This window comes from Mastomys coucha, unplaced genomic scaffold (assembly GCF_008632895.1).
Source record: "Mastomys coucha isolate ucsf_1 unplaced genomic scaffold, UCSF_Mcou_1 pScaffold5, whole genome shotgun sequence".
In the NCBI taxonomy this organism is placed as follows: domain Eukaryota; kingdom Metazoa; phylum Chordata; class Mammalia; order Rodentia; family Muridae; genus Mastomys; species Mastomys coucha.
In genome coordinates, this window is record NW_022196911.1 from 61,308,729 (window position 1) to 61,329,457 (window position 20,729).

Here is a 20,729-nt window from a genome sequence, read left to right on the forward strand (position 1 = left end):
AAAAAAAAAAAAAAAAAAAGGAAAAACAAATAAACCCCTTTGAACTTCAAATGAATGACAATGTCACCCAGAAGGGAGGGAAGAAATTTCTCAGTTGAGTGTTTTGGCTACACATCTTCAGTCTGAGGCAAAAATTAAAGATCTATGAACTCATCTCAGCTGTGCATAGAGGGAGCACCCCATCATTTAGCAGGAGATGCAAACTGCATGGCCAATGGCATTGCCTCTAAAAGTGTGGGTTCCCTCGGGAAAACCTTCAAAAGACAAAGCCTACAGCCCCATCTGGACCCAGGGAATCAGAAGTTCTAGGGAGAGGATGAGAGGGTGTGCTCATAACAGACCTTCCACAGGGTTCTGCTACTTCCTCAAGTTGGAGGTCCACTGTCTATTGATGCAAACACCAAGGGAGTTTTATCTAGTTATTCAATCAGTCTAAAAACCATGTAACTCAGCAAACCTCACTTTTCACAGGCAAAACCTTGTAAAGAAATAACAGGCTATCTGACCAACAAATGACTAGAATTAAAGGAGAGAGCCCCAAACTTGGGGTTCCTCATAGGCTGTTTTGACTAAACCACCCTAAGGCCCAATCAATAAAATCACTCAACTTATAAGCCTCGTGGGAGCTATAGGCAACATTTTTCTTATTTGTAATTGATACATATGTATATAATAATTGTACAGATTTATGGGGTCTGGCGTGACACTTCAACACATCCATGCAACAAATATGGCCTAGTCAGGGTGGTTGGTAGGACTGTTATATCAAACACTGGTTCTTTCTTATATTGGAATTACTGAACTTCTAATAGCTTTTTTTGAAATATGCAAACTGTTGTATGCTATTGTTATCTTGCTGTGCTATAAAATTTTAGAAGTTATCCAGTCACAGCACACCCAGTGCCTATCACTCACTAGCCATCTCTCCATCCCTCTGGTGACCACTGCCATTGCCTCTGCTTCAGTGAGATCAACTTCAGCCTCCTCACGTGGCATTTGTCTTCCTGTGACTGACTTATCTCATTTCTCATCACCTTCTCCAGCTCCAGGCATGCCATCCTGCCAGTGACAGAAGATCATTCTTCTTTATATAGCTGTCACTGTTGACCACAATTGACTAGATGTCTTTTCAGAGCCAGATCAAAGGCATTCCTGATGGAGGCTTAACTTCATGCTCCTTTACAACTCAACTTCTGTTTTAGCTCCTGGGGGAAGGGGTGGACTGTGATGTGTGTTCGTGTGTGTGTTTGTGTATTTATGTGTGTGTGTGTGTGTCTGTGTGTGTGTTTATAGAAAGCTGAAGGGAGCAGAGATGCCCAAGGTAACATGGAAGAGGAGGCTCCTGCTGGGAACGTCCCAGCCATTCGGATGATCTTGAAGCTGTTACCAGTTTACCTGTTGTGGGGCTGTGCCATTGGAAAGGATGTCCAGCAGGTCAGAGGAGGACAGGAAGTAAAAGCGAGGAAAGGCGAGCCTCTTGGTGTCTAGATACTCTGCTAGGGCTTTCTCACACAGGCATAACCTGAGGGCACAGAGGAGAGGTTCTCACAGTTTACTATGCTTGTCCCCAAGCTGCACACACATTACCTAAATTCAAATAAAGTCAGCCCTCAGTGTCTGGGATTCTTCATCAGAGGGTCCAACCTCCTACAGTTCGAAAATACTTGTAAAATCTTCTCACATTGTTCTGAACACACTCAAACAATTTTGGTCATTAATCCCTAAACAATAGAATACAACCATTACAAAGCATTTCTATTGAGTTAGGTATTATAAATAAGCCAGAGAAAGGTACAACCCATGGGAGGGTTGCACAGGTTATATACAATTATATTTTGCATAAGGAACTTGACCAGACTTCTAAATATCTGCAGGCTGTCTTGGAAGCAATTCTGAGTGGAAACTGAAGGACAACTATATTTGCAATATGTAAGATATATGCAAACATCAGAACTAAGAATACCTAGGGATATTTGCAAATGGATACATCTGTTAACACATATATCAACCCTCCCCCACCCAGTGATACCACACCCTATATTACCCAAACCTGTAGGCAAAGCAAGGGCCAAGCATGCTCTCATTGGCAGGCAGTTAATAAAGGTCAGAGACAGAAAAGCAAAGTTTGCTTCCTCCCTGCAGCAGGGGCAGTGAGCGAACCCACCTGCTCTGAATATCCTCCAGCTTTTCATAGAGACCTGACTTATTTGTGGCTTCCACCACATTTGGGGTTTTCTGAGCATCATACGCCAGCTCTCTGAAGTCAGAGTCAATGCCTTCAAATCTCTTAGAGTCCTACGAATAAAATATACAGAAAAATATGCCTCAGTTTGGCCCTTACAGTCATCTGGAAGCAGAAATCAGTCCAATCCTGAGAAGAGACTCAGGTGAGGAAGAGCAGCATTTGGACATGTTCGTCTTGGTATCCTTTCTTTCATTTATTCAGGTGATCTGCCAATCTGTACTAGAAGCTGAAGTATTTTAAAAGAAAAATTTAAATTATTTAATTCATTTTAACAAGTACAGGTGATGTTAGGAAGGTGGAAGAAATGTATACACAAAAGGAGCAATATAAAATACCAATATGTAGGAATCATACTTTAACTGTCTTCTTCTAAATACCTATAGTAACATAAGTCCGTATATAATATACATATAGAGCTTAAATGAAATTTTCCCATATGGGCTGACAATGCTCTACTCATTAGTCATAGACTAACAAATTCTCAATAGCAGGCATGAGAAGCCCTCTTTTGCATTGATCAGGTTTGTCCAAGAGACTTCCAAAATATTAGAGCCATTGCTGATGCCCCAGATTTCCCTATCCCCGTCAGAGGTAGAAGGTAAGTCCCCATTGCTAGAGACATCATGAACTTCAGATACAAGGCACTTCAATGACCTGAAAGTTTCCTCCCTGAGGACTAGCCTTGATGACACCAGAAAGTACCATATAAGTTCTCAAGGGAGGGAAGAAACCAACCGTCCTATCAAGCTATGATACCCATGAAGCACAATAGCAACCAGCATAGCACCACAGTCCTAAGGGTATAGCAGTGGCACTTATACCTTGGCAGTAACCAACAGCTCCCTCATTGGACTTAAGACCCATTCAAAAAGAAGGAAATAATGCCTGGTACTAGGAACCTGGCCAAATTACTCGGGGCTGGTAAAGTCATGGATCACAGAGGAGAACCTACAACCACCACGTTACTAAAAGGATATAATCCATCACTACATTCTAAATTCTTATATCTTTATACTGCTCATAAGTATAGGGCTCACCCCTAATCAAGGGAACCTTTCTCTTCAACAGATGCAGACCATTATAGAAAACCACAACTGATCAAAAGCAGTATGTGGAGCAGCGCGTGGAGCCCGGGTCCAGTGGATATGTCTTTATCACAATGCCTGTGTCTAAAGCTCTGAGATTATTGTGACAGAGGAGGGTGAAAAAAGCCAGCGAACAGGGAGTTTGCTCTGAGGTTGCAAAGTAAAAATTAAAATGTAACAGTAACAAATCTATCACGTTAGCATAATACCATGTTTTTAATATAAAATGTATATGAATAACCCCAAAATGCTACAATGAAAACACAAATAGCATCCCTTTGCTTTCCTTTCAACCTCCAAATGGCCGTGCTGCCTACTTAATGGAACTCGTCAGTGTTTCCATGTGGCCTTCTGCCTCTGGTTGACTTTGCTTTGACAGGCCATGGAACATCACAGGAGCCCTTGCATGCTCAGGGAAGAACAGAGGTCAAACAGGATGTAGGATCACTAACGTAGTATAGATCTTGCAGACCCCTAACAAAGGCTCAGGGACTCTTCACTCTCATTCTAACTGACCAGTAAAGTATTCCTAAGTCAAGTGGGCAGCATATGAAATATATATGTTTATATATAATGTAGTATATGTATATAAAGCATTATATATTTGTATATACAAATATATAATGTATACACATAATTATATACACATAAATTATGTATATGTATACATATATAAGGTATATAATGTATATACATAATTATATACACATATATAATTATATACACGTATATAATTATGTATATACATTATATATACATTATATATACACATATATGTGTGTTTATATATGTAAAGTATTTTGACCTAAATGTGGCATCTGGTAAGAACATATGGCTTTATTGCAAACAATAATCATATTTCAAACAGCAATCATAATTGTATATATCATGTGCATTGTTTTAATAGACTTTCCAGAATAGGCACTAGTGCCTGTCCCAATTTACATGTGAGAAATCAAGGCATGAGGACTTTCAGTAACTTGCACAATGTGGGAGAGTTAGGGCTAAAGTAGGTTACTTCAGTAAGTTAGGGTAAGTGACTGCCTTACCTCTAAGCCACATCCATTGCCCAAGAAGATCAAAAGACAAGGGACACGGGTAAAGTACATTATAATCCCCTGTCGATGAAGTGTTTTGCTTTGCCTGAGAATGAAACAGTTTCAAAGTGACAGAGGTGTATGGAAAAATACCTGGCATAAATGTTCAAATGAAAAGAGCCAATCTGAACACTGTAATTACTACCGAAGCAATTATGTAAAAACTGTGTGTATACATGCAGAAAAGTTGGGAAATAGACATAATGGATGAAAATAGCTACTAGTTAGAGTGTAATGCAACTGAATTTATTTCTGTTATGTTTTTAATAGGAGGGAGATGCAGGCGTTTACATGCTGCGTGCACAAACCTGTGGCACTATCCAGAGACCCAGTTATTTAATGTTTTTCATAACAGGTTCTCAAAAATCCTCTTAAACTCTCTCACAAAGTCTGCACCCATGTCCTTGCCCTTTCTAATTAAGCCTATTCTTCTTCATTGTGGATGTTTAGGATAAATAAAGTCTGGGATTGGCTTTATTACAGGCACCCTACAGAACGGTTCCCTGTTAGTTTCCATTGTGAATGTCAACCTTTAAGCCACCTTATTGCACTAGCATGTGTCACTAGATGTGACAGAGAACTGCATATGCTTTAAGTTCTTAATAAGGCCTGGACAACTGGTGACATTTAGAATCAAACTAATTTGTCAGCAAAGAACTGGCTGTGCTGAATGGTTACAGAAACCTAAGGCCAAAAAGAAGGAATTAGAGTCCTCTGAGATAGAGGTGGTTAATGACACATTAATTAGGGCTAATGAGAGGGGGCAGACACAGGGAATGTAATGATGACCACACATATTTTAGGGAAATCTGTTGTTAGTCTTTAGCAGAGAGAGTATCTGGCATGGTAGTGCCAATTAAAGGTTTGCTGCATGGTTGCAGCACTGCCTGGGGAAGCTGATCTTGAACTTGCTTGGCAACAAGACTCAGTTTCTTTGAGTACTTGTCCTATAAAACCTATGTATTGGCCCATATAGAGCTATTCCAAGCCATGGCGGCTGATATCTTCTATCTTTTTTCCTCCTGAGCATGAGAGAGAGAGAAGACTAAACCACTCATTTCTTTCATCTCCTTGTGTAACAGCAACTTGTTGCAAACATATTACCATTTTTTATTGGTGGGCCAGGTAGTGTTTGTAGGAGGTACCATGAGATACAGAGAAAGAAACCCCAACATTCATCAGGAAGGGATGGTCTTCCTATGACTTGGACCAGAGACTAGGTAGCATAGGATTTCCTGAGTATTACCTGGGGGAGCTGAGCCCGGATATCTTCAGAGCCAATGAATATGCTCTCCAGGTGAGACCAGGTGCGCTGCACCTCAAACCAGATAGAGATGACTGAGTCAGCTGTGGACAGCTTCTTCTGCCAGCTTGACACTTCTTCCAGGAAGAAAGCAACGTACTTGGACATCATCAGGTTCTGAAGTTGCACTTGATTGTCCTCCAGGACTTCAATAAGGTCCTCATCTGACTGCAGCAAAGGTATGTGGGTTCGTATGTGGGACTCATACTGGAATTCCATGCTGGCCCAGGTAGTCTGCAATTCCTTTAAGATCTTCTCCATACTCATCTCTTTGACAGCTCTGTCCACAATACCCCGGACCTCATCCTCGAAGTGATGGAGTTGAAGCTGCAGGAGTTGAGATAGGGTGGTATCCTGATTCATGGTGAAATTCACCCCAGTGGCCTGCATCAGCTGCCTCCAGTGCCGTTCCCGGATGGCAGGATTCTGCAGCTCAGCCACGGCTCTCAGGGAGGTCAGGGTGTTCAATACCGTGCTTTCTAGGCCCGTGAATGCATCCCAGGCTCTGAACTCCTTATCTAGGTTGCGGATGTGCCGGGTGAACTGCTTGCACTCTGAGTCCATGGCTTCCACACTGATATTCCTCCAGCTGGTGGCCTCCCAGGCATGGATACTGGAGGTCACCATCCCAATGGTGTCCCAGAGCTCCTTTAACTGGCAGGCCTCCTTCCTGCACTGCCTCAGCTGTTTGTAGTCAGGAACATTGACTTCAAACAAATCAGCGGACTTAGAGATGGTTGCCATGGTGGACTCCATGTGCTGGATCTCCACGTGCCAGACATCTAGTATTTGATGTGGATTGATACTATCAAACCTAGAAAGCACAACATATTGCCTTGGTAAGCACAGCACACAGGGCTCAACTTCTAGAATCACTAAGGTAACATCTGCTGAAATGTTTAGTGCTCACGGCAGAGGACAGGCTCCTAACATGGATTCTCATCCTGGGCTGAATAGGGTGGGGTGATCACTAGAGGAAGAGCTAATCAAGAACATCAGAGAAGATGCAGGGAGGGGTGGCACATGCCTCTAATCCTTACATTTCAAAGACTGAGGCAGGAAGATCTTGAGGTTGGGGTCAGTGTGGGCTTTACAGTAAAAACCTGCCTCAAAAGCCAAGCACAACAATCATAAAAGAACAATGTCCTGCTTAGACCTTTCACCAAATCCAAGAAGATAAAAATAGACCTGTTGTCTTGTACTTTTCAAACTTAACCTCAGGGATCTTATCCAGGCCCACATTAGATTGTTCTGCCTTTGTCTCCTGCAGGGTCAATGCTCTCAGCCTTGCCTGAGTGTTAGGATTTTCTGGAAGCTGCAAGATTCCTACACACAAACATCTCCCAGATTACTTAAATCAGTGTCCTAGCTAGGGTTACTAATGTTCTAATGAAACACTATGACCAAAAGCAAGTTGAGGAGGAATGAGTTTATTTAGATTATACTTTCAGATCACAGTCCATCACTGAAGGAAGCCAGGACAGGAAATGAAGTAGGATTGGAACCTGGAGGCAGGAGCTGATACAGAAGCCATGAAAAGGGGCTGCTTATTGGCTTGGTCCTCCTGGTTTATTCAACCTGCTTTCTTATAGAACCCAGGAGCAACAACCCAGGGTAAAATCACCCACAATGTGCTGGTCCCTCACCCATCAATCACTAATTAAGAAAATGCTCTACAGGCTTGCCTACATCTTACAGGAATATTTTTCTCAACTGAGATTCCCTCTTCTCTGATGATGATAGCTTGTATGAAATCAACATAAATCACAGCATAACTGAACCATTGTCAACTTGAAATACAAACACATCACTGTTAAGCCACAACCCTTCATTTGTTGTTTATCCCAAGATCACACAAAAAGAGATCACAATATAAAACATTTTACAAAATTAAAAAGTCTCACATTGTTACAAACTCAAACTTTAAAAGTTACCTCTTTGAGATCCCCATCCCACCCCAGCAGCTACAGAGTTCCATTCATTTTCCTGGCCCTCTAAGCCTCTTTCCTCTCTCCCCATACCTGATCCTGCCCCTGATCCATGCCCTCCTCTTTCCCTCCCCCCTCCAGTTCCCTCCCTCCCTCTACCTCATGACTATTTTGTTTTCTCTTGGAAGTGTGATTCAAGCATCCTCACTTAGGTCTTTCTTCTTGTTTAACTTTTTTGGGTCTGTGAGGTTTATCATAGGTATTGTGTACTTAGTGGCTAATATCTACTTATCAGTGAGTACATACCACACATGTCTTTTGGGGTCTGGGTTACCTCACTCAAGATAATATTTTCCAGTTACATCCATTTGCCTGAAAATTTCTATGATTTGCTTTTAATAGCTGAATAGTATTCCATTGGACTTTTCAAGGAAGTCCCAGAGACCTGGGGTTGGGGAGGCTCCCAGGAGTTAATGCAGGTGACTTAAGCCAAGATCCCAAACAGTGGGGACATGGAACCTGAAGAGGCCATTTCTTATAGCCAAGCAGGGCCTCCAGTGGAAGGATAAGAACACCAACCCACCCACAAAACCTTTCATACCAAATTTGTCTTGTCTAAAAGAAATGCAAGGGTGAAGATGGAACAATGACTGAAGCAATGGCCAAACAATAACTGGCCCAACTTGAAACCTATCGCATGAGTAATTACTAATCCCTGACATTATTGATGATACTCTGTTAGGCTTGCAGACAGGAGCCTAGCATAACTGTCCTCTGAGAGGCCCTACCAGCAGCTGACTGAGACAGAATACAGAGACACACAGCCATCTTATGAAAGAGTTGTAAGAAGGATTGAAGGTCCTGAAGGGGATAAGAACCCCACAGGAAGACCAACAGAGTCAACTAACCTGAACCCTTAGAAGCTCTCAGAGACTGTGAGCCACCAACCAAAGAGAATACATGGGCTGGACCAAGGCTGCCGGCACATATGTAGCAGATGTGCAGCTCAGTCTCCATGGCCACCTTGTCTGGCCTCAGTGGGAGAGTATGAACCTAATATGGCAAAGACTTGATGCTCTAGGGTGGGGAGATACCCACGGAGGGGATCCATCTTCTCATAGAAGAAGGAGGGGGAAGCAGTGTCTGGGATGGAAATAAATAGTTGCCTCTTTAAAAGTATCTAGTCTTTTTTTAAAATGCAAAGGCTCTGTAAAACTCTAAAACTATTTTTAAAGTTCAAGATCTCTTAACTGTGGGCTCCTGTAAAACTGAAAATAAATTAAATACTTTCTTACTTCAAGAGGGAATAACCACAGCATACTCTCAATCCAACCTTCATGCCTTCAACATCAGCACCACCTGGGTGAATTTTACACTACCAAGTTCAGCTGCCAGCATGAGGTGTAACCTTGGCTGCCTCTGGAACACAGCTTCAGTGTGCTGACCTGGTGGAAACACTTCCCAGAAGATTTTACCCCAGCGATGACAGTCTCTTGTCAATAGTATCTGATTCCTCAACCCCCGAGGACCAGCATCCATTGTTCCAGCAAAATAAAAGTTTCACTTCAGTGCTTCTTCTCTCTTGTCAACCACAGCTGATTCTTCAGCTCCAGCTAACCAGACACCACAGGTTCTTCACACAAAATGCCCAGGAGAGTCTTTGCTTCCCTCTGAAGCATCACAAGCCAGGCCTCCACTGACTCCACTGCTCTTTATCTTCCAGGTTTTAACAGAGTAGCTGATACTCAATGGCTTTTCTAGCCCAAAGTTCTAAAGTCCTCCCACAATCCCCTTAAAAATAACATGGTCAGGCCTGTCACAGTAATACTCCACTATCCTGGTACTAATATCTGTCCTAGTTAGGTTACTATTGCTATGATGAAACACCATGGCCAAAAGTAGAGGAAAGGATTTATTTGGCTTACACTTCCACATTGTCATCTACCACTCAAGTAAGCCAGACAAAAATTCAAACAAGGTTGGAACCTAGAGGCAGAAGTGACATAGAAACCATGGAGGACTGCTGCTTACTGATTTACTCACTATGGCTTGTTCAGCTTGCTTTCTTATATAACCCAGGTGCAGTAGCCTGGGGATGGTACCGCCCACAGTGAGCTGGTCCCTCCCCCATCAATCACTAGTTAAGAAAGTGCTCTATAGATTTGCCTACAGCCAGATCTTATAGAGACATTTTCTCAGTTGAGGTTTACTCCTCTCAGATGACTATAGCTTTGCCAAGCTGACATAAATCTAATAGGGTCAGACTCATCTCGGGGTCCAGGAAACAGCAGTGTTCAATCTTTCTCAAGTGATTTTAATGTGCTAAGTCAATTTCATGTCCACAGAGAAGCTCCTATCTATAGCCTGTATCAGCACCAGCACCAGCACCACTATCAGCAGTGGTCTTTGAACTTAATAGGAACCACTGTTATTAACAGTAAAACTGAGTTCAAAGCTCTAAATAATTTGTCCTTTTTCTTCACTGCCTCAATCTAGGTTCCTTGTTTTCCCAAGTCCTACCTCCAATCTCTCCCATCTGTAAACAGTCACATTCTCTGGCCTGGTGCCTCCCGGCAGCCTTTAATTCTATACTTGACTTCCTTAAGCTTAATGCCTAGTTTTATCTCCTTACTTCATTTTTTTTTTGTCCCTTTCTGTCAAATGCTGAAAGCACACACCTACTTGGAGATGGCTTCTTATCCTTGAGTATCAACAGTTTGCACTTCCACCCCACAAGGCAGGCTTCACAGTGTAGTCCTTCCTCAACAGAAAAGCCTCATGTGTAAAGGAGCACACAGAGCAGACATGTAGTCAGGGGCATGGATGACCCGAGTTTCAAAAGGACTCTGTTATTTTTTTTCTCATCTCCTTTTACCTTTCCTCTCCACCCCTAAGCTTAGGCTCTGTTCTCTGTGTTTATGAAGGTAGATATTTGGGGTCTATGACTTAATAGAGAATTAATACACTCTTCCACACTCTGGACATGGCCTCAGAGGCTCCTCAGGGGAATGATGAATGCATACAAGAGACTAGAGAGCTGGCTATTTCCTTCTATCTACTACATATGAGTGTTTACTGACAGGGCACAGAGGGTGAAATGGGGAAGAGGATGACATGGGAACTCACATTCACGAACTGTTCCTTCTTTCAGTTATCTCTAGAAATATCTGCCATAATGATGGAAAGACATCCTAATTAAAGTCATTGACCTGAGCTGCTTACTCTTTACTCCTTATTTCTGTGCAGCACGGTAATACACACACACACACACACACACACACACACACACACACACACCATTACATTAGTGCCAGATTAGCTGGGACTCATGGTTAGCCTGTTGCCCACCTGCTCCTTCTGAATCAGTTTTGGCTGTGGGCTGTGGCCACCAAGGTGTGTGGCTGAACCCCATGTACAGGTCAGGGCTAGCCTTTAGCATAGAACTTTGGGGTGGTTTTCAGAGTGGAAACAGTATCCTCTCTGGGTTTTCCTCTGACTTCTCTACAACAAGCAGTAGAAAGGGGACTAAATGGGAGAAATAGAATTGTCTTTGTGACAAGTGTTTCAGCAAGAATGATCACCAGGGGACAAAGAATTCTTCTGCTTTCTTTTCCTTTCAGAGATGAACTATTGGTGTGTGTCGACTCTACTTTCTCTGGAGTCTACCGTAAACTTAGAATGTGAAATTGACTATTTGGTGTGAGAACAAGATTCATGAAATTCAGACAAATGAAAAAAACCTACACCCCAATTAATTTATTATGGTGCACAATAGAGGAAGAAGTTACTAGACAAGGTGTGAGTTAGGGGGTAAATAACTGAAGGACACAGAAGATCATATTATGTGCTATTTTCTTTCCTCACCACAGAAACAACCGGAAACTGTCAATGGTTTCTTAACTGTGTTTTTGGCATAATTTTGCTTGTTATTTAAATTTGCCGAAGACCTTTTCCTATATCTGATCATGCACGAAAATCACTTTTGAGTAAGCTTGGAGGGAATCTCTGAATATGAGACCAGGTAGCAATAGCAAGCATTTAGAATAAATTAGGCATGGTAGCACATGCCCATAATCCCACTACTCAGGAGGCTGAGGCAGGAAGATCGTGAGGTCTAACCTGTACTATATAATGAGGCTCTATCTCAAAAGACACTCCTTTATAACAACTTGTCAAAATATTCATAAACCTCACTCATGGGCTAACAATGAAGTATTTTTCCACCCAGGGAAAGAAATGAGTTTAAGAACAATAAATTCAGAGGGAGGAAGGGCAGAGTGGGTCTTTGAAACTGAAATAAAGATTCAACGAGTATCTTAAACTGAAGGAGAAACTTCTGCATAAATAAAAGTACAATCAAGTATTGGAAATCTGTTGCTCAAATATGAGTCACTAGAGAGAGAGAGTGAGAGAGAGCAGGAAGGATGTGTTCTGACTCTTGGAAAGTTAGCCACAACCAGTCAATGCTGACTTTAGCATAGCATCTGTATGCAGGATGAAGAACGATGTGTATGGCCCAATACTCTACCGGGCACGCAAAACGGAAGGTGCACACTCTGAACTGTGACCCCTAGGCCTGCACACTATGTGCTGGCTCATCTCAGGACAAATGTCTACCCATTTGTCCAATCTGAAAGATGAAGCATCCCATACTCTTCCCCTAGTTCCTGTTGATTCTCTCTCCTGTTTCTCAAATCCAGTTTTGGACATTACTCCAGGTCAGTCCTTAGCACTTTGATTCATGGCTGTTATAATGTCTCAGTTAAGACCTGGTCTTCAGTTTGCCCTGCTCCACATGAAAGTGGGAGTTATATTACAGACAAATTTCTAGTATCTGATGCTTTAATGTGTGTCTTTTACTCTACAGTGGTAAAGAGGCAGTACTAATTTATTAACACTGTAATTTGGAATGTGGATTTTATTTTCCTTTTGGGCTAGAAATTGGCTTGTAGTTCAGTTTCTGTCACGATGCTGGAGAGTAGGTATGAGGAAACCAGGCATGTAATCATGAGGGACACAACTGACCTTTTGTGTCCTACTGTGCTGTTAGCTGTGGCGTTTGGTAAGTTAGGTACGTCAAATATTATCACAGCAAAGCTCACTGTACATCTCAAAGGCTGTGTTGTCAGACTGGGTCATTTGGACTTCTTTGTCTACCTTCATGTCCCACTCCTGCCTCTCAGCTGTGCTCACTCTGAGCCTTATACTTTCAGCCATTGTGCCTTTTTGTCCATGACTTCCTCTAGAACACCATTACTATCTGTCTTGATTATTAACCCCAAGTGGAGTTTACTTGCCATTGAATCAATAAACACCCAGGATGTGTGGGCAGTTTCCATTAAAGATGGTACCAAGAACATGTCTCATTTCTTGTTTTCAAAATTATCCCTGAGGCTATAATTTGTTGATATCAGAGATGTATATTTCTCAAAAATTCTAGTGCCTTTATAATTCTTAGCTGACTCCATTGTTGAGGCCAAGTCTCATCTACTTTATGGAAGCCTAAATCATACAATTAAGTCAGGTTAACTGGTAAGTCAGACAAGCTGAACCAATAATATATCTTCATACTAGTATTTTGCTATGTCTCTGGTACTAATGTAATGACCTATATGGCTCTTTTCTCTAGTGTTGGAAATGACAACAGGTACATTGCCAGCAGAATCCATGGCCTCTTTTTCCCTCATGCTCCTGTGTCAGGCCATTAGGAAAACCTGTTCTTTCTTGTTGCTGTTGTACACAGCTTCTAATGGAGGGCATCCTCAGGTCGGCTTTGCCAGCTGTTCACAGAATCTGGAGGCCAGTTGAAATCTCTACCAGTCTCTCTGTGAGTTGGCACTCGTAGGATAGACTTTCTAGGCTATGAAAATCCTTGTGTTACCTTGGCCTTGGAAAGATAGAAAGAGTACTTACTGTGGCACTGCTCTTTAAGATTAGGAAACCTGTGCTCAAGGTCAAACCCTAATCAAGGGATTGACAGAAGCAGGGAACATTGGTTTTAGTACAATTTGTCAGAGATTGAAAAGGCAGTAGAGGTCCTTGAATTTGAATATGACAGTTTAGTCAATTACTGTGAAGAGTGGTAACTTAGCTAGGAAATATGCTGAGCTGTCTTAGAAGAACTAAAGGAATGAGGAACATTTGACTTGGGCACGAAGTGGGAATCTAAATTTCAGAAGCCTAACTTTGAACAGCACCTGTCAGATGGCAAGGGCCTAATGAGACACTCATTTTCTTCTTCTTCTCAAAGACAAGAACATGAGAAGCAGAACATAGCTTGCTGCAGGGACAGAAACTTGTATTTTCAGAGAATGCAGCAGGCTCTGGAGATCTATAAAGAATCAAGACATATAGGAACAGGAACACACTTGGCTACACACTTTACACACACACACACACACACACACACACACAGAAGTAAGAAACAAAACAAAACAACACAGGAGTTGATGCCTACTAAGCTTCCCTTTAGCAAGAGCCCCACAATTCTGGAAGAGAAATCCATCAAAATTTCAGAAGCATTTGGTTTCTCAGACTGTTGCGAGAGAGTTCTTTCAGAAGCATTCTCCTCCAAAGATTCATCTGCATGTGAAATTAACAGATGTGGATTTAGAAAGCCAGCTAAGAGTGACACCATCATGGCAGGCACCAGGAAGGAGTGTTAAGAAGGAAAAGAAAATCACAGACAGAAGGAAAAGAAAATAGTCCCGTAGCTGAACAATACGCACGTGCTACCTTCGCATGAGCGATGACTAGCACCATTCTGAAGAACCCACAAAAGGACACCATAATTGGTTCCTGTCAAACAGTCACTGTGGGGAGATATTTCTGTGAGGATCTATGGATTCATTTGAATGGTTTTAAGTAGACAGTAGACATAAAGGCTTGTGTATATGGCTGCCATTGACAGGATTGTGATGAACACTGACCTCTTGTAAATTGCCCCCTCCATCTCATTTGTGTTGCCTTCCTGCATCTAAGTTCAATTTAGAACTTTCACTGTACATGCAAAGGAGGACCCAAAAGATATGCCTTGAACTGTGAAGTAATGGCCCCCTGATGTGTTCCACAAACACTCTTAGCAACAAATATATTTTTGGAATAAAAGTATGACCTCCTAAAGTAACTGTTAAGGTGTAGAGTCATTTGAAATTCTAGGTCCCTGCATGTTTGCTTCAAAGAAAACTAGTTACCACCCTTCAGGGTAGTGATTCTCAAACTTGGCTACACAGGAATTATTAGAGAACCCTTACTTGATGCTGATGCCCAGGTCTTGCCCTTAAGGGTCTAAGTTAGTGGGTCTTCAGGACAGGCTGGGCACCACATGCTTTCAAAACTCTGCATGGTGATTGTAGGTGCAGCCAGCTATAGAGCCACAAGCTTTATATGTTCATATTGTATGCAGTTTAGAGTCCTATTTTTGCCTGCCTCTTAGTCACAGCATCTTGTGTTTTGTAGATCCAGTGGTGGCTTTAGAAGGTGGCAGCTGCTTAACAAACATTAGATGGTTGAGCAGTGAAAGCAGGTCCTTACTGAGAGTGAGGGTAAAGGGGTACAAAGTTAGACTAGAAGAGAAGCCTGTGGGTGTTCTTTATCCACAAGGCTGGTTATAGGCATGATTGTATGTGATGGTAAGATATGAATCAAAGCAGCTGGAAGAGAGAATGTCTAATTTTTTCATCACAAAGAAATAAACAATGTTTGAGGTGAGGGATATCCTCAATATTCCAAACTGAACTTTATATAAAGTATAAATGGGCAAAAGCATTATACCATGTCTCAGAAGTTATACAGTTATTACCTGTCAACTAAAATAGATTTTTTAAAAGATTAGGGCAAGACATGAGACTTTCAGGGTTAAAATGTAAACAGTAGCCCACCAGGGTAGCTGGACAACAACCCACCGAGCCTAGCAGTCAACACTTTCAACAATCATCTTGTTAATTTCAGTAACAACCTATAAGGTGACTGCTATTCTCATCTGGAGCACAAACAGTATCAAACAGCCTGATGTGATACAGACACGGGTAGCAGACCTGGAGAAATCTCTCAGTCCTTCTATGTGCTTCCTCCATATGGGAGATTTCTAAGTCTAAAACCACAAGAACTCAGCCCTGGGAAACAGACCACAGTGAAGGGGTGGAAGGGGAGAGAGGTCCCTAGCTATTCAGACATTGCTTCACCTCTAAGGTAAGACCTGGAGGATAAGCAGTGCATGGGAAGATGATGCCCCATAGACCTAATCCCAGGAGTTTGCCTCAGTGGCACTGTTCTGACCAGTGCTTCAGGGGCACACTGACCAGGAGTCAGGGCAGCAGGGAGCCATGAGCCACCAGCTATCAAAAACTCTTCTCAGGAAGAAGCTGTTTATGCAAGACCTGTGATTACCAACAGAGAGGTACCATAGGATTACCAATTGCACAGAAATGTCTTCAGATGTTAACCTTTGCCAAAATCTTAAATTACTAAAATGCCTTCCAATATTATTTAAGCATTCTAGCAACAAGTTTTTAAAATGTGTATGTGTTGGGGGGGGGCTACATGTGATATGTGCCTGTATGTTTTCTGGTAACCACCTTTTTAGCCCAGCCAAAGAACCAAAGTCTGAGAATTCAGAATGCTAATTTAGAAAAGCCTAATCGTTTTATTATAACTTCCCAATGAGTCTCTACAATTCTCTCATTATCCAGGGGGCATAAGAAGCATCTAAATCTTCTAAATCTAATGGGAGGATAGTTGTCCAGTCCTTCACACAAGTGGGACTAAGACTCTACCTACTTCAGTACTGCACCTACACAGAAAAGGGAGGACTATTAATGAGCCTTTCTCTGCTGCAAGAGCCCAAGCATAAGCTCAAGAGGAAGATCATGACCCTAGCCCATACCTGAAGGGGGCTTCTTTGCGGAACCTCTCCTGGAATTGCTGCTGCTCGGCATCAAATGCTGAGCACCGCTGGCGCAGTAGGGCCACTTCATTTGCCTGCAGAGGGGCCACCTGCTGCCTCACACTGATGGCCATCTTCTTCACATTCTTCCACTTCTCAGGAAGCTCCTGTGAAGAACACCTGGGAATGTTCACACCCATACTGCTCTCCCCTCCCCTACAACCTGAGGCTCCACGCCATCACCCTCTTGCTTTCACCCCTGCTGTAGGGCTCATTGGGATGTACTGGTCCCATGTTTAACTCTGCATTGTCACCCCACTCTTACCACACTTACCTCTCCAGTTGTCTTCTCTCTTCACACTCATCCTCTTTGGATTCAGCACTACACCTATTCCCCTTCAACCTCTGACCTAGTAACCCTTGCCCTTTCCTATAGTCCTTAAAGGTGTTTGGTTATTTTCTTCAGTTGTTGGTTTGTTGTTTGTTTTCCTCAGACCATCTTAGCATCACTAAGATCTGATTGTTTCCTCCAGATCAAATGCTTCGTTCAACTTTTTGTCAGAGAATAGGGCAGAGCAGGGATGTTATCCTAGTTAGATGGTTTATTTGTCAACTTGGTACAAGCCAGCCTCATATGTGAAGAGGAAAACTCAACTGAGAAAGGCCCCCATCAGATTGGCATGTAGGCAAGTCTGTGAGGTATTTCTTGATTAATTATTGATATGGGATAGCCCACCCCCCGTGGGTTGTGGAAATGATATACAATGTATGGGACAAGAAAAGCAGGCTGAGTAGCCAGGCAACAACCAATAAGAAGCTCTCTTCCATGGTATCTATTTCAACTTCTGCTTCAGGTCCCTGCCCTGGCTTTCATCAGTGATGCAGTGTGACATAAGAGTTGTAGATGAAATAAACCCTAGTCTGGGCTAACTATAAAAATCCAGTTTCAAAACAAGAAGGGTTGGGTTTTCTTTAAGTCTAGAGTAAATTGATATCATCATGAGTTCTGCATCTACAATTTTCAGTAATTAACAATTTCCTCAAAATGCATTATATTACCTATATATCTATTACATATATTACCTATGCATTATCATTTATGGTCCTAAGGCATGGACTTTGTGTCTGGAGCCATCACAGAGCCATTCATCATTTACTTTGACCCCACCTACCTGCCCTGTAAAATCATAAGACTCTCCTTCTGGCTTGTAAGGGATGATCAAATGCACTGACCTCCAGTTGCTTAAACACAGTTTCCGGCAGCTCTTGCTCATAAGACTTCAGCAGTTCAATTGTTTGCTTCAGGGGCTCAAACATGTCATCAGTGCTGCTCTGTCGTTCTTTAAGAGTGACAAGGTGTCCCATGATCTCAACCAATCCTTGGAAATCTCCTTTCTCCACCCTGATAAGCAAGCCACTCTCGGTGCTCGTTATGAATGAGTCAAGGTCAGCCAGGCTGGAAGAGCACAAAGCACAGGGCTGATCTCTTTGTGCTCCTCTAGAGGAAGGCTACTGACATCTCTCACAGGAGCTGTTTCTGGAGAAAGCCCTCCGTGGATCTGGCACTTGGAGGGGCTAGCCCTATGATTAATGTGGCTTTCTTTACAGTATGCAGGTTATGAATGATGAGGGTAGACCTAGTCCCTCAGGATATGTGACGTATGAATGGAATGTGTGCTCTTAGGTAAGATCTTGGACCAGAAAAATGTATGTAAGTGGGGCAAGTTAATGTTGTCATGATAACTCTATGGATTAGTTACTACTTCTTCATCAGTGGTAACTCACAGTGTTTGATCATGCACTGTGGCTAGACAAGATGGTTTCATTTGGGAAAGTAAGCATAAACAGAAATTCTTCAAGCTGTTTAACTTATGTTAAGTCTGAAATAATTTTAAATCATTTTTTAAAGGCAAATATGAGGGTTGGGCATAGTTGTGCACACCTTTAATGCTAGCAGTTGAGAGTCTGAGGCAGATGGGTCTCTGGGAGTTTTGGGCCAGGACAGGAAGGTCGACTCAAAGAGAACATGTCTCAAAAGAAAACAAAACACAAGCAAATACAAAATATATGTTCTTGCCTCCAAAGGATCTCTTCTTTGTCTCTCTGTTTTTCACACACACACACACACACACACACACACACACACACACACACACACAGAGAGAGAGAGAGAGAGAGAGAGAGAGAGAGAGAGAGAGAGAGAGAGAAAGAGAGAGTTAGTTATTAGATTTGTCACTATGGCCAAGACACTTAACTTCTCAGGCCCTTAGTTTCCTTACCTAGAACATTAGAAGGCTCATCCTGTCTCACTAGCTGTTATGAGAGTTAAGTGAGAAACATTCTGCAATTCAGCAAGCATCCATTAGGAGCCCTACCAAGTTCCCAGGGCTTGAGTGTAGAGTGACAGAGAAGATGAGCAAAGTACCTGCACTTCTGAAGCTTGTATAAAAGAAAGTCAAGGAAGTAGGAAGCAAATGAATAATATGCATTGTACAGCTTCACACAGAGATTAATGGAATTGAAGAAAATTATGATGGAGAGATGAAGACTCAAACCAAGACTTGATGTGATGGGGGCAGGGAATCAGCAAAGGCCTTTCTATGAGGGGTATATTGAGCAGAGAAATGAATGAGTAATTCAGTGAGCCAGAGAAAGACAGGGAGGTGGGAACCCCAGTGGCGAGAAGAAAGTGCAAAGGCTGTAGAGGTTGGTTAAATTTTGTGTGACTGAGGAAGGCAAAGTCAAGGTGGCAGAGGCATAAGAAGAAAACAAACCATGGAAGAGTAAAAATGTGCTTATCAGGGCCCTTACAGACCTGAGTGAGCTAAGATCCTATTCTAAATGAAAGAATTCTGAAGACAATACATGGTTTCATCCATGCCTGTAGACAGCTCTGCAGCTAGACAATAGGCTGGAGGTCTGCTGCTGGGGATGGTGGTCCTGGTGGTAGGGAGACAAGAATGGAAGTGAAGGGGAGTATGTGGGGGAGGTTGTCCATCTGAGAGACAGTGTTGCTCTTGACCTGGGTAGTACATAAAAAAAGTGATCAGATTTGGGATAATTCTGCACACAGAGTACAAGAACAGTCAGTGGGTTGGATGAGATATATAAGGGAGTGAGAAAAATTCTGAGGAGCTTCTACCTGTGAGTCAAATGATAACACCATTTACATATGGGAGGGAAAACTAGGTAAAGCTGAGTTATATTATGGGAAATGAGAAAGGAAAATGTCTTGAATATTTAGCCAACCACAGACACCTAAAGTAGGGATCAGTCAGATTGTGATGGTTGGTATCAACTGCCAGTTTGGTATGATCTAGTGTCACTAGAAAGACAAGCCTCTGGGCATATCCATGAGAAAGTTTCTAGATTGCATCACTGAAGTATCAAGGTTCACCTTAAAAGTAGGTAGCACCATTGCACACACTGGGGTTCTAGACTGAATATAAAGGGCTAGCTGAACACCAGCATTCACCTAACCTGCTCTACTTCCTGGCGGCCTTACAACCACCACAGCCTCTCCACAATGATACTCTGGACCCCTTCTCAAAATTTTAAACCAAAAAAGCCCTTAAGTCAGCATTTCTCAAATTGTGGGTCATGACCTCTTTGGGAGTAGAACAACTCTCTCAGAGGGGTCAGCTGAAACCATTGGAAGCATCAGATATTTACATTACAATTCATAATAGCAAAATGAAAAGTTATAAAGTAGCAACAAAAATAATTTTATGGTTAATCACAACATCACAACATTAGGATCTGTATTAGAGGGTCGCAGCCTTAGGAAGGTTGAGAATCACCACCTTAGGTAGCTTCTTATTGAGTCCTTGGACACAGCAATGAGAAAAGTAACTCATGCAGGCAGTTACATATACCCCTGCGGTTTCTGAGAGATGACACTTAAATTGTAAACCCTGTGGTTAGCAGCACTTAGTTTCTTTGGGTTGTTTTGACACAAGGTTTCAACATATAGCCTCTGTAGACTTACAGTTTATGATTCTCCTGCCTCAGTTTCCCTAATGTGGAGATAAAAAGGCATGTGATACTGTTTCTGACACATAGATATTTTAAATCAATCAATCAATTAATTAAGTTGGTGAAAGAATGAAACCCAGGGACTCACACATGCTAGGCAAGTATTCTACACCTGAGCTGCCTCAACAATTCTGTAGACATTTTTAAAGCAT

General features: G+C 42.2%; 1 protein-coding gene across 3 annotated transcripts in view; it reads right to left on the reverse strand.

Annotated features, from left to right (window-relative positions):
* The window catches only part of Dnah9 (dynein axonemal heavy chain 9), a 335,545-nt gene that overhangs the window by 242,443 nt on the left and 72,373 nt on the right, over nt 1-20,729 (reverse strand). For 2 of the 3 annotated variants that reach the window (XM_031353935.1, XM_031353934.1), the window contains exons 1-3: nt 5,674-6,517; nt 2,165-2,295; nt 1,396-1,522 (exon numbers count right to left, since the gene is read on the reverse strand). In XM_031353935.1, coding sequence (XP_031209795.1) covers nt 1,396-1,522; nt 2,165-2,295; nt 5,674-6,486 — 1,071 coding nt within the window. In that variant the 5' untranslated portion in view covers nt 6,487-6,517. Of the gene's footprint in view, nt 1-1,395; nt 1,523-2,164; nt 2,296-5,673; nt 6,545-16,542; nt 16,710-17,775; nt 17,999-20,729 lie in introns of those variants that run through there. The other variant, XM_031353939.1, reaches the window with a different exon arrangement.